This window comes from Epinephelus lanceolatus, chromosome 9 (assembly GCF_041903045.1).
Source record: "Epinephelus lanceolatus isolate andai-2023 chromosome 9, ASM4190304v1, whole genome shotgun sequence".
In the NCBI taxonomy this organism is placed as follows: domain Eukaryota; kingdom Metazoa; phylum Chordata; class Actinopteri; order Perciformes; family Serranidae; genus Epinephelus; species Epinephelus lanceolatus.
Window position 1 is genome coordinate 37,784,232 of NC_135742.1, and position 13,095 is coordinate 37,797,326.

The 13,095-nt window shown below is 38.9% G+C and overlaps 1 protein-coding gene across 1 annotated transcript; it reads right to left on the reverse strand.

The window, feature by feature from the left end:
* Window positions 1-516: 516 nt before the first annotated feature.
* On the reverse strand, window positions 517-12,249 carry LOC117253010 (vesicle-associated membrane protein 8-like). The gene is made up of 3 exons (XM_033620330.2): window positions 12,076-12,249; window positions 6,870-7,037; window positions 517-3,228 (listed from the first exon to the last, which is right to left on the reverse strand). The coding sequence occupies exons 1-3, from the start codon at window positions 12,088-12,090 to the stop codon at window positions 3,043-3,045; spliced, it is 369 nt and encodes a 122-aa protein (XP_033476221.1). The 5' UTR covers window positions 12,091-12,249; the 3' UTR covers window positions 517-3,042.
* Window positions 12,250-13,095: the final 846 nt, after the last annotated feature.

Here is a 13,095-nt window from a genome sequence, read left to right on the forward strand (position 1 = left end):
TTTTTGGAGGGATGTTAAAGAATAAAATTCAGGATGTCTCTTGCAACTCCTCCAACTTTATGAAAGCACAATACCTAATCACCAGAGTACCCCTTTAATATGACTGCTGCTCCAACCTTTCAAAAACATTATATCATTACATGTTTACTGTCTGTGAACTACTGCAATAATCTTTGCAATTGCAGTTTCATTACTCTAAAGTAAAATATCCTTTGCTGTAAAGTGTTAGTCTTAACAGTTTTAGACTTACTGCTTTGAAATAAAGCAGCTATCAGAAGTTATGAGCCAAATTCTTGTTTTTGCTTTGTTGGTACTGACACAAATACACATTACACTGACAATTAACTGCAAGTAAAGGTGGGAGAAAATGTGCCAAGTTGCTGTTCATAGTTTCACTGAGAGTTAAGAAGCATCGCCTCTGACCAGCTTCCTAGAGTGTCAGATTAGCTGGGCTCTCTGTCTCCATCTTGTGGCACTTTGACAAACAGTAAAGAAGGAGACACTGTCACAACAGAGCAAAGGTAAATACTATTTATTTCATATCAGACCATTAAAACCATTAAATACCATAAGTAATCAGATTAAGACCATGAGAATTCTAATCAAGCATCCAGGTACATCACAGGTCAGCTGGAGGCTGACATTACATCTGTTTAAAGATTAAGGTTCCAAAACGACAAGAGTTAAAGACACTGGACAAGGCCTCTAACACAATGACAGACCTGCTGCAGCCTGCATGAACACAAATGTGCATGTGATCTCTAACAGCATGAATCAGGTCAGTATGAGTGTGTGAACAGGCAAAGAGGTTTGGATTACTGCACCCCAGAGCCATGTAAGAAACACACAACAAAGAATTTGTTCCAACACAGCCTCCTTTTTATACCGACAGCTGAAACATGATTAAGAACAGAGTGATTGAACTGAACCATTTTAAGATTAATGAGTCTGGATTACCTGTTTATACAGAAATCACATACAGCTTTCACTGGTTCATTTTTGATTAAAAAAGAGAACATGAATGACAAAGCATTAAATAAATAGCCTCTAAAAGAACATATCCTTCCACTAACACATTAGGTTCAAGGCTGTTGAAAATATACATAAAGGTGAGACCATGCTGACTATTTACAGCTCATAATGGTGATTATTTTGACCTCTTTAAAGCTAAACTGGTACTGTAACAGCAGAAAGAGGTGGGAGGTGCGACACACAGGATCTTTGCCACAGGCTTATTTGTATTCTATAAGATTTTCTCGTTGTAAGCTGTGATTGTGGGGGCCTATTGGTTGACATGCACCCCGCAAGGGGAACCATGGAGGGGCTGTAAAGGATCTCTCTCAGCTGGTTGGCTGAAGAGCCTGCTTTCCTCAAAACTACAAATGTGGGAACAGACCTTGGGCGGCTGACCCCAGTGGGCTGTTTATTGAATCTAAGTACCAAGGCAAAACATTTAAACTGCAATATTTCAAGAGGTAAAAGGAGAAAATAAACATGATCTTTTAAAAAGGCGGATACTGCAGAGCACAAATGTACAAATCTACAATTCTGTTAACTTTCCCTCTAAAGACAACGCATCTCTGTTGAGTAGAAAAAATACATTACTGCAAATGCTGTGTCATTTTCAAACTTAAGGTCCCGCTAATTTTTATGGCCTGAATCAATGCTGTACATTTAAAGGTCCAGTATGTAGGATTTCATGACATATAGTGGTGATGCTGCAGATTGCAGCCAACTGAAACTTCTCCTGCATGCCAAGCTTGTAGGAGAAACTACAGAGGCCGACACAAAAATGCGAATGGCCCTATCTAGAACCAGAGTTTGGGTTTTTTGTTCTGGGCTACTGCAGAACAACATGACAGCCTCTGTTGAAGAGGACCTGCTCTGTATGTGGATATAAAAGGCTCATTCTAAGGTAAGGAAAACACAACGAGTCTTAGTTTCATGTGATCATACATAAAACATAGTTATGAATACTGGATTCCATTTCTGCCAATATATCCCCCTAAATCCTACACACTGGATGTTTAAATATACACTCCCAGACTTTGTGTTGTACTCAACTGTGTCCCTACTCACCGTTTTGAAGGTCAGTACAGTTATATGATGATTTTTGTGCACAGCAATTGTTTCTTGAACTCTGACTGTGTCATATTACAAACCTTTCTTCAAACATCAACCCTCAAAACCAGTAAGTAGCTAATTACAATACTTTTATAAGAACTAAAGCAGTGCCGAGTGTTTACATTCAATTAACTATTTGACAAATTTAAAAAGAATTTCTATAGTAATTACTTTGCCTAGATTGTCCGACTACAAAAGAAAGTGGAAGCACTTTGAAAGGAATAAGCCCACAACTGGTAACATATATATTCAATACACAATTCAGCCTTTCATTAAACACAGTGTGACCTAAAACTGTTACAGATTTGCATCAGGTGCATTTGTCCAATATCAGCAAAAACATGTTTCTTGACTTCTTTTAGGAACTGCATTCTTCATCTTATAAACTATACACACTGCCCTTTACAAAGGTGCAATAAGTCATAACATTCAACACAAACATGTCTGGGATGATACTGGAGAAATCCACACTCATTATTTCCATCTACACACATTAAAGTGACGTGGTCTCTGCCAGGATGAAATAACCGTTGATGGTGAAACAGTTAAACAAAGAGGCGCTGGTGTAGTGGTTTGAAGCATCCTTTGAAAACAGGGACAGTGTTTTTGCTGCTGTCAGGTGAAGACCTCAGACCTTCCAGACACTTTCATTTAATTTCTCACAAATTCAAAAAAATGGCTACGCTGAAATTGGGTTTTGAAAGGATTTCAAAAGCTAATGTGCCATTACAGTTCCTTAAACCAAAGCACAAAGTCCTTGAATTCCAACAGAAGCATGAAAGCTACCAGTAGAAACTAACTCAGAAATAATAAGGGTTTCACCAGACAGCAGTTGTCTGCTAGAGTCTATATATTACTTTGTATATTGTGCAATAAGAATGTGTTTGTTGACTGTATATACATCGTGTGTGGGTGTGTTTAGGGCTTTTTGGTGGGAGTGACTATTGGAGGCACAGGGGCACTGACAGGGATGACTCCGGTGGCCAGCAGGATGATGATGAGGACGATGATGAGGACAACCACAATGATGACCACGACCAGCTTGACGTTCTTCCACCAGTAGGTGCGAGCCACTTTCTGGGACGTCTGCTTGAAGTGCTGAGCCTGAGCAGGGAGGGAGACGAGACAATACATTGAAGCAAAACATCATGTGTGTTTGGTTAAGTGGTCAATTCTTTATTAAAGCCACTGTGTGGGATTTCTGTGATATTTTATTGTTTCAATCGAACCAATCAGTAGTGAGTGACGTCTTACCAACTCTTTAATTTTTCAGTTGACACAGAAGCCGTGGAAGCGGTTGTAAGGTGCACTTAACGTTTTTCATACTGATCAAAACATATGTCAATTTAAAAGAAAATATCAATATTTTGGAAAATAGACTTATTCCCTTTCTTGCCAAGAGTTTTATGGGAAGACTCATGTCCCTACACTCAATATATGGAGTGGTTAAGGAATAGGGCTGCACAATAAATTGAAATGTAATCACAATCACGATTTTGACTTCCCACAATTAAAGGAACATGATCTGCTGTGTGGTTGACATTTAAAATGTGTGCTTTGCTTGTAGAAAACTCTGTTGCACATTAAATCAAGCGTTTTCTAGATTAACAGCCAGTCTGCACTTTTGGGGAGTTGTCTGCGACACATGCACCCTGCAGTGGCAGAAATACTTTCCTGAATGTTGTGCCTGCAGGCGGGCTTAACAAAAATCATCTGTTCATTAACTGTCACCATCAATACTTTGGAAATTGTTGGGAGAGAACGAATCATATGCGACAAATGGATGAGACTTGTATCTGTGCTGCAAGTAACTCAACCAGCCTGTTAAACCACCTAAAAAAAAACTCTAAAAACTGCAGTACGATGAATGCATGAAGGCCAAGATGAATAACATCGCCAACATTACTTCACTGAGTCCCCATCCTTGACAGCAATGCTGCAGAGCGTCATGGTGCTGTGACCGCTGTAAAAAGTAATACAGCGACGGAGACATATCCATAGGAGGAAGGAAGTTATTTTAATTAGCAGGAATGCAGCACCAGGTGAAAGTGAGAGCAGTGCTCTGTTGATTTAAATTTGGGTAAAAAGTTTGGCACAATTGTATTTATATTTTGCTTCTAAAAGAAGCACTAAGGTGAAGAAGAACGTCATTTTAACTCTTATATTGATGCAAATATTTGTACATTAGCAGGAAAGTCCCATAGAAATATTGCCCCTACAAACAATGCATAATTATAATAAATGATCATGATCTCAGTATCAATTAAAAATAATCGTGGTTATCATTTTGGAAATAAGTTAGCATTTTTGCACTTCCGGTTCCCTCTTATTGAAGCCAATGTTTTTTTTTTTAAATGGGTTAGATGCCTGAAAAAAGATCTGTGGTTAACACAAGCTGAAGAGACTTCCTCGTTTTGTCATCGCCAAACACTGCTACAGCCTTGTGGTGGTGACGTTAAATTCATTCAAAAGTAGTGTAGTTCATATATAGCATAACCTTAGCATTGTACTTTTGGCGACTGCATTTAGGCTTCAATAATCATAAAAGTGGTGTTCATTTGTTAAGATTATGTTGCTGAGCAAAACTCACAATATCACAAACTTTTGTTTGAAACAGGCTTATTTTCTGCAATAAGCCAAAATCCAAAAGAAAATTTGTAGAGAGAACCAGGGCAAAGCTAACTTCCATGCCCGCCTACAATAAGGTCATCCCTCTAGCACTCTGTACCTGAAGCCAGCAGCCAGCTTCTCGGCAGCTCAGCTGTGCATGAAGACTGGAAACTGGTGAAACAGCTAGCTTGGTCCTGTCAAAAGGTAACAAAATTTGCCTCCCAGCACAGCAAACTATGGTTTTTAAACTTAAGTTGTTGCACAGATAAAACAAACAAAATATAATTCGTTAGACAGCTTTTGTTACCTGTGTAGAGGAAAGTGGATTTTGTTACCTGTGACAGAGCCAGGCCAACTGCTTGCTTGTCACATTTTTTTTTCAGATAGGAAGGTAGCTGGCATGCTATGTAGGAAAACTGCTGTTCAAATTTTTGCCTTTATTTTGATAGCTGATAGTGTAGAGAGTGAGAGACAGGAGTATGACATACAGCAAAAGCACCAGCTACCATTAAACTGAGTATGTTGTGGTTATATGGAATGCAGATGGAATTAAGATAACATCCTGTTTCCTTTCTTTCTTAACCACACCCACTAATGTTGGATTGTTGCTCCAATCTGTGGAAACAGATTGAACACCAGATCAATATGAATTGAATAAGGTTTGTCACATTTTTCTACAATTACATATTAATGCCATCGGAGTCACTTCAAAGACGCCATCATCACATAAAAATTTGACATGTAGTAACAAACGCTTTATTAACCATTTAAATAAACACACTACCTACTAATGGTTACTTTTTGTGTGACTAGGAGGCTTAGTCGCCGACTCTCCCTTACATGGTACACAGACACCTTAACCATGCGTCACTGATAATGGCTCCTTTGTTCATTCCTGGTATCGTGCATGCTGGGTCACTGACATGGCTTACTGGCACTGCTAAATGCAACAGAGCCATTATCCATGTTATTAGATACAGCAGTGCTTTTAGGGCTTAGAGGAGGGTCAGCTGTGTGAGACATTAAGAGGTTGTACATTTTATACAGGTGCTTCAGATAATGAAGTTACTGTGACTATTCCACATGAAACAAAATGTATACTACTTGAAGAAGGTCTATACAGCCAGTGCAATCAGACATCTGTTGGGTTAAGGAGCTTAATCACCCAACAAGGAGCAACTGGAACAATGCCTTAATAAAAATTGCTGAAGTCAAAGTTTTGGTCAGAGCAGGAAAAAGGCCATACTTCAGCTACATTCAGACTGCAGGCAAATCACAGTTGTTTCTCAAATCAGGTCTTTAAAAACAGACTGTCCACACTGTTATTTGAAAGTGATCACATTGGTAATGTGTGTCCAGGCTGGGGCTGCCCCCTGAAAGCTGAAGAGTTGAAGACTGCTCAGTCGACTGAGACTGCTTCAAGTCAAGTGGATGTTTTATTTTCATTTTTTGCCAGTTTGCAGTGTGCTTTTGTAGATGTTTGGTCCCCTGATTTTGCTGCAGAGTGACTGCTCTTCACTTTTATGCTGCTCTTTGGTACAGGCAGCTGTGGGCACAGAGGCAGCTGCCTGGAGAAGCTTTAACCTGTAAGGCTCCAAAATAATGTTATTTCCTGCTTTCTGTGTAGAAGTGGTGAATTTACAGCTCACAGCAACTTAATGAAATACAGTCTCTGATTTTTGTTTAATATCTAGTGTCGGCTAAAAATTGTTTCACATTTGCAAACAGTCGTTAGTACAGTTGGCATGTTTACTACATTATGTGAATGTCGCTGTCACTCTACATTCTCACGTTCCACGTTCTCACTCAAAAATCACATTTCATGTGTTTTGTGCTGTCCAGACTTTCTAAAATTAATCTGGATACAACCTGCATGTGCCAAAAAAACAGTATTTGGGCTGGTAGTGTGAACAAAGCCTTTGTCAGGTTCATTTGTACTGTGTAATGTCTTGAATCTGACTGACTTGGTTTACTTGATGATTATCACTGAGGTTACTGCTTACCAACCTGCTTGTTTATAAATACACAGAAAACCAAAAATGCATTTATGCATTTTTGAGTGTTAAGTCCACATCTCAACCCACTTTTACACAAATCAAAGTTAAAGGATAAACTCCTGTGGCAGTATGACTCACCCCTGCTTGCAGGTCCTCTGACTTGCCCATGAGGTCATCCAGTCTCTCTCCTCGGGCCAGGATCCGGTCCACATTATGCGTCATGATGGTTTTCACTCCATCTACCTGATCCCTTAAGGCCTGCACCTTGTCCTGTGGCTCCGGCGCTGCCGCTACACCTCCCCGCTCCTGAGATGGGCAGAAAAGGTCATTTTAGAAGATGAGTTGAGGAATAAAGTATCCATGTCCAACTTTATCTTGTATTTTTATCAGTGTAAAAACAAACAGACAATAAACAACTCTGAATAAAAAAAAAACAATTGGCTATTGCCACTTCTATTCCAACAAAACCTTTACTTTGTAAAGTGAAAGACTCTAATTGCAGTGCTTCTGTTGACCAGTTCTTAGTCCAGTGATAGTATGTGTAAACTATAGCAGTGGTTTTTGGGCAAGCCAAAATCTCGAGGCACACCTGTATTTACCTGTGCCCAACAGCTTCTATAACATGTGTTATCACCCTTATCACGACATTAACAATAAAAATCAGAAAAAATAAGACAGGTAACTTTAGTGATACTGTCTACTGACAGGTTTTTTTTCACTTATCTTTTGGCAGTAGGTCGTCTTTGCTGGTGCTTTGTTGTAATTTGCCCTGTACCATAAAGCCATCCATTGTCCCACTCATGGCTTTCTCCTTTTAAATGTTACCACCCCCCACACTGGCTACCAATCAAGGCTTTTGATGTGTCACACACAGTCCTACACGCGAATGGCGAAAAACAGGTTCCTTGTGAAGTTTTTTTTATATTAAATATGATTAAATTACAATTTTTTAGCTAGAGTTTGCCTCTTTATTGGGAAATGAGTGCGCACAAAATACTGATACAGTCAATGAAAAATTAATTCATAACTTTTTGTATAGGCCCAGTTGAATATTGTCATCATAATGTGTGGTCATCACAAGATCCCACAGCACAACTGGACTGGCATCATGGCGCACTATAGCATACTTAGTGACTGATCGAGGCAGTGGAGAACTGTCTGGCATCTTTGAATTAGTTTGTCTGCTTCTTGATGACATGTGGAGAACCTCAGGGGTCAGTCATCAGATTAATTCCTTTAACTTAGCATATTAAAGATATACTCTGCAGGAATTGTTGATCAACTTTTATCGCCAACAAAAGCAAAAGTGAAAGCCAACCCCAAATTCACTCTGGTTTGCTATATTTGCATCTTTTTTTGGCACTGGGTTCAATTTTCGTAGCTTCCTCTTGGATCTCTGTTTTTTAATGGTCTGGCACCTGGTCGCTACCTTTTAATTATGTTTTGACCTCATCTGCATGCTGTGCCCAGGAATGTCCTGAACACAACAAAACAAGAAAATAAGAAAATACAGGTAGAGGCTCTGCAGATCAATACACCGCCACACACTTCTAGTAGCTTAGAAGTGAAGATTGAGAGGGATAACTTTTGTCTGTTTTTTTGTCTATACATTTAAATGTTTCTAAAAACTGAACTCAAAGCTATTACCATTACCGTCTGTCCTGCATCTCTCTCTGTCTCCCCTTCTGTCTCATTGTGTCATACGGATTACTGTTAATTTATCATGTTGATTGTTCTGTATGACATCTATTGCACGTCTGTCCGTCCCAGAAGAGGGATCCCTCCTCAGTTGAGGCTTCTACCGTTTTTTCCCCCCCTGTTAAAGGGTTTTTTTTGGGGGAGTTTTTCCTTATCCGCTGTGAGGGTCCTAAGGACAGAGGGATGTTGTATGCTGTAAAGCCCTTTGAGGCAAATTGTGATTTGTGATATTGGGCTTGATAAATAAAATTGATTGACTGATTGTTTGATTGATTGATTGAAAGTTACATCTGTTCCCTGGACACATTTTTTTCCATCGGGCCTTTATTATTCTTCCATTTATTCCCTCCTATCCTCAAGTTCTTCTGTCTGACACCAGCGCAAGTCAGTAAAGTATTATAATCTAAAGAAATAAAAATCAAATGATTCACTATGAGTCTTTTATTTTCATACAACAATGTGCATGACAAGTGGTTGTGGATTTGTGTGTCCTTTCTCAGGCCGCTGCACATGACAGTACAGCCTGCGGGCAGTCACACCATGGTTCTTACATCTCTGGGAACGCCTGCTACAGCGTGTCTGCACTCAACAGGAAGTTAAGCTGTGATCGTACACAGTCGTAGGTGTCATTTGAAAGCAGAAATGATATATATGGTGTGTGTGTGTGAGTGTACAGTGAGTTTCATGTCCCATGGGCCAGCACCGGCCTGTAAACACAACTGTCTCTAGGAAACAGAGCAGCTTTTGCTGCGTCATCTGCTGCCTACCTTCTCTCCTGTTACCCTCCCCTACCTTCTTTCTATTCCTTTCTTCCTTCTACTCTGTTTTCATTCTTTTATTGCTTTTGTCCATTATCTCCCATCTTTCATTCTTCTCCCCAATCCAACCCTCTTACTTTCCTCCACTCTTTTAATTTTCTGTTAGATCTGCTGGTTTATGCAGTATCATCTAATTCACTTCTTAAAACAGCACTTTTACAGACTTGCTCTTATGTAGCTGCTTTTGATCGTGTAGGCTACACTTTGTCTTGTTGCTTTTTTGTTTCATTGAATATATTTCATCTTTATGCCCCCCTTATTCCATACTGTATATTTCAGTTATCAGACGTCTTGCCTTGCATCCTGTTTAACTCGTCTTTTATTCACCTGCCATATATATTCAGTTTAGTCCCTCTCCTTTTCCTCCACCAGTGCTGGAAGTTTAACGAGGCCCACTGAATGGCTGACAGCTATCAAGTATCAACATTCACAGAAAGAGCCAGACAGAAAAATGCCCGGTATGAGACGTTCATGCACTGACGGCTACATAGTGTCCCATAGAAATATTTGAACTGTTGTAAGCCTTGCAGAGGAATCCACCCAAAAATGTGTTCCTTTGCTGTGCATTAAAAGTCACTGCAATTTTCAAGTAACATCTGACAACTCAAACAAAAGCCTGCCCAGAAGACACCTTGTAAATACTTATCTGATATGCAAGGAATAAGTATGACACATAAGGAAGTGCTCTCTGAAATGTGAGCGAGTTTAATCTTCCTGCTGAAATGTTTGACTGTGGCTATAAATGCAATGGGTGGATTTCATTTGTCTTTGTAGACCACATTAAATCCTCACTGCTCACATCCTAATCTAGTCAAATGTGAAATAACCCTAATCTGTAACTGCACACAAGATTTGAATAGACAACATGCAGACACTTGACTGGCAGTGAGATTTTCCTTTTGTCAAAGCATTCTTCTAAATGCTGATGTAAAACTGAAACTAATAAGTGCTGCAGGCCACAGGAAACACGGTTTGTTGGTTTAGCTCTCCCCCTCTGCACAGCTGAGTTAGTAGTGCTTAAATTAACCTGGACCTTCAAAGAGAGGGAATGTTTCAGATCCTCAGATCACTGTTTTAAACTGTTTAGCACAGAAACAACCTCCAACAGATACTCCTTAGACTCCATTGTCCCTTTTAGGACCAGCCTTTGTTACTGGTGACTGTCTAAGAAGATCTGTGTTTGATATGAGTAAAAAAAAAAAAATCCCATAGCTGTTAATAGCACGGCAGAGAGAGAACACGGAAGCAAAGAAACAATTTCGCAAGTCATCATGAATAAAAATAACAGCAGCCTATTAATAACACTCGAGTATCCTCAAATTTACTTCTTGAAGATCCTGGGAAACATTCAAGGACCTCGATTCCTCATGGGAGAAGTTGAGTAAAAAAATGTTCAGCCATATCTGACAAAGTCAAAAAATATCAAGCTGCTTTGACATATGATTTGAAGGGCAGCACCACCTACATTAAGATTCCAATATTATTTCCATGGCCAAGAAAAGTTCAGTCATTATTGTGAACATTAATTACACTCTCAAAGCCAGAAACCAGAGAAGCAAGTCTCAAACTTGTGACGTCATTAGGTATGACGTCTGGGGCTGCTCCGTAGACAATGAATGGGAACCTGATTTTGTGGACCTGCAGAATGTTTTTCTTTTCTTCTTCTTTTTTTTTTTTTTTTACCCAAATGAGCTTTATCATATTACACAGATTGCCATATACACAGATTATTCCACTGGCTGCCCCCAGTGTCATCTATTATATTTTCCCGATTCACTGTCTATGGAGCAGCTCCAGACTTTATACTGTGACATCACATGGTTTTTTTTTTTTGAGGGAGATTTGTTCTTTTTGACTAACATTTTTAGACTGTCTGAGACAATAGGAACAACATATGCATTGGTGAAGCTGTCTTTTCAAGTTTACTCTGCAGATCCTGGGAGACTTTCAAGGACCACCATTTCTGATAAGAAAAGTTTAGTAAAAAATGTTAAGCCTAATTCAAAATACACTTAATTTAAAAATGTCAAACTATCTTCACTATGGTTTAAGATATAATATTAGGTACAAAGTATTTCTACATATCTCTTTTCATGTTAGAATAATATATGAGCAAAGCAAGACTTCATTTAACAACACCAGCAGTTTAACATTTTCCTTAGCACAGTATTGTAATGCTAATAGTGTTAGGTGCACAGACTGTGGCTATCAAAGCAGCTACTCTAAGCAGTTAACTCGAGATTTAAAAGTTGAAATTTCACATAAAAAGTGCTGGGGGCTTTTGAGAGAAAAATGTGGCAGTTAAGAAGTGTTGGGGTGTTTATCTCTATCAGCAGGTAAGGTAAGTTAGCATTATAATGGCATATTATGTTGGTGGTGTTTGGCTACAGGTGTCAGGCTCAACCGACACCCGTGAAGCAAAGTCGCGCTTTTTAAATATTTGCGGAAGCGTTTTATCTGTCAGTGACTAAAATAAATTATCTGACATTATATAATAGCGTATGAAAATTGTAATGAGACGTTTCCGTACTTTCTTGAACGCAAGAGTTGCTTAATTCAATGAAAAACAGCACCTGTCCGGTTTCAGCAGCGGGTGTACTTAGGCCATTTTGTTAAGATACTCTAAGACTTCCTCTCTAAACTATAAAAAGTTAATGCGCTCATTTATGTTACTCATTTTAAGACTTGGTGCAACTGTTTGAAGTCAAATGTATATTATTATATCCGGCAATACACCTGTTGCATGTCGTGTCTGGCGCTAAACATCATGACGGCGGCGGAGAGGCTTTCGACACAACAAAAAACAAGCTTCAACCATTGTCACCTACCGGATCATTGTCCATCTTGTTTGAAACAGTGCCCTTTGACCACAACCCGATGGACCAACTTTACTTAAAGTTGTCGCTGTTATTGGAAACCTTTGTAAAAACCTTTCTAAAGATTTGAGAGTTTGATGCTCCAGCACAGCGAGTACGTTTCCTCCTCTGTTTAACTTCCTGGTTGTTTTTTTTCCTTCAAACTGAATTCCTTCGCTTCACGTGTCAAGTGGCCCACAATACAACATCCTCCCGACAATATTTTCAAAATAAAGCACTTGTCGTCGCTTTCTTTTGGTAACTTAGTAATGTTAAGTCAGTGGTTAACTTAATTAGCCTTAAAGTGAAACGTGAAAATTAAATACTCTTAAGGACCAAGTTTGTACTGAACCATTTATGCCCTATCTATCTGTAATATCAAAATATACTGAAAACCACAATAAGAAAATACATTTAAACAAATTAACTTGAATTTTCATGTACACAGTTAGTATCAAAGCTGTGTAGCAAGCCATTGAGTTAGCAACGAAAATTTTACATTTATTTTATCATTTTTTGAAAAATATTTATGTAACTTATTTCTAGTATGTAACTTATTTCTAATATAGGCTACAGTGTGTAATGGCTTCATGTATTTTGTTAAATTTATCCATGTTGCACCGTGACAATTGCATACTATTATTTTGAAGGGCCTTTCTTCCAACTTCCTTTATTGTTGTATATACAACTTGATGTGGCTTTTCCCATTTTAACCTCATATCAAGGTGTTCCCATCATGTATTGCCTGTTTACCCATTTACTGAATCATCAAGAGAAATCAGCTGTACCACAAACATTGTTAATAATAATCAGATATTGTTTTCCTCTAGCTGAACTAAGAGCTTTAAGGTGTGAGCTAGGCGTTATGTCATCTTCTGTGTTTATGATCAAACAAAAGGACTAGGCAAAATGGTGCTAAGAGAGCTGGACTGACAGCAAACTAATTTACAGTGAGCCCACAGCAAAAGACCTACCAGCAAGAGTCAAAGTCAT